General features: G+C 39.4%; 1 protein-coding gene across 1 annotated transcript; it reads left to right on the top strand.

Moving 5' to 3' along the window:
* Positions 1-470: 470 nt before the first annotated feature.
* Positions 471-914, top strand: LOC138901934 (uncharacterized). Its single transcript, XM_070189734.1, has one exon. The coding sequence runs from the start codon at positions 471-473 to the stop codon at positions 912-914; it is 444 nt and encodes a 147-aa protein (XP_070045835.1).
* Positions 915-1,543: the final 629 nt, after the last annotated feature.

Below are 1,543 nucleotides of genomic sequence, written 5' to 3'. Positions count from 1 at the left end.
CTCATTTCTGATCCTATCTAACTTGGTATGCCCGCACATCCATCTCAACATGCCATCTCTGCTACTTTTATCTTCTGGACATGAACGATCTTGACTGGCCAACACTCAGCCCCATACAATATCGTTGGTCTTACCACCACTCTATAGAACTTACCCTTAAGTTTCTGTGGCACCTTCCTGTCACACAAAATACCATAAGCGTGTCTCCATTTCATCCATCCCGCCCCAACAGTCTAATTAATTTTTATATTTGTTTCTTTTAAAGCTAGTTGTAGCAAGGGCCCACAACGCTATGAAGTACCAAGGAGTCTGGATCATAAAGCAGGCAGTTGCAAAGGTGATTCCTGGTATTGATAGCAAGGACGAGTGGCCTTCTTACTGTGATAAGATAGAGAGACTCAAGCCGATTTAAACATGGAAGCAAGTTAGATGGCAAACCCCCTCGGCGGATACTATCAAGGTCAATACCAATGGGAGCTTTATCAAAGAAACTGGTGCAGCAGGTATTGGGGGGTATTGTGAGAAACAGTAATGGTGACTTACTCATGGCTTTCTCAGTCAATGTACAGAGTAATAGCAACAATATGACTGAAGCTCTTGCAGCCGAGTTTGGAGTGAAATGGTGTAGCCACCATGAGCTCACTAATTTTGTTCTTGAACTTGACGCTCTGATCATTGCAAATATGTTGACAAAGAAAGAGGCCAACAATCTCAAGATTATGCAGATTATGGACAGCACCATCAACTCCATAAATGATGCTAATGTCTGCGTGCAACACTGTCTTAGGGAGGCTAACCAAGTAGCTGAATGCCTGGCTAAACTCGCAACTACTTCCAATCAGGCCAAGTTTTTCCAGAACTTCCAACAACTCCCAAGTATAATTAAAAGTGTATTCCTTCTTGATAAATGGTAGCTGCCCACAATAAGAACGAAGTATAAAAAATCTAATTCCTTTGTTAGCTTAAAAAAAGAAAAAAGTTGTAGCAAGGTCAATACTTCAACTCGTGACGCGGAATTATGGAATCTCATTTTTGACTTGTGAGAAATTTCAAGAAAATTTTACACTTGTTTCCTTTACTAAAAATATAAATAAAAATCAAATTGTGGACAGTAAGACCGCCCCGACTATATGAGTGTGATACTGTGATACAAGTTTATTTTAGGATGGATATCTAAATCTAATTTTTTTCAATATGTCAATAACACGTGGAATTTTTGTTTGACGATGTTATTTACGTTATTATTTTTTCAATAAGTCCTTTTACATGCGGATAATTCTTTCTTATTAGCAAAAACACATAGAAATATTTTTTGATAGTGGGGATCGACATAAAAAAAAATTGGTGCACTTGCACCCCATATGTCGAGAGGTTGCATCGAAGGACGGCCTCGTAACAGAACATACTAAATCACGAGGACAAGGTACCGAGTTCAGAATCGAGGTACCTGTCGAGATCGAGGCTAGTAGCGATCGAAGTCAAATGAGACAGATATCGAGCAAGATCGAAGATAGCATAATAGCAGAAAGGAGAGATATCCGTG

The sequence above is a fragment of the Nicotiana tomentosiformis genome, chromosome 11 (assembly GCF_000390325.3).
Source record: "Nicotiana tomentosiformis chromosome 11, ASM39032v3, whole genome shotgun sequence".
NCBI classification, from domain to species: Eukaryota; Viridiplantae; Streptophyta; class Magnoliopsida; order Solanales; family Solanaceae; genus Nicotiana; species Nicotiana tomentosiformis.
This window is presented reverse-complemented; position numbering and strand designations above follow the sequence as displayed.

What these genes read in the sequence shown, in the direction of transcription:
- LOC138901934 (XM_070189734.1), top strand. Translation starts at nt 471, where the DNA reads ATGGGAGCTTTATCAAAGAAACTGGTGCAGCAGGTATTGGGGGGTATT.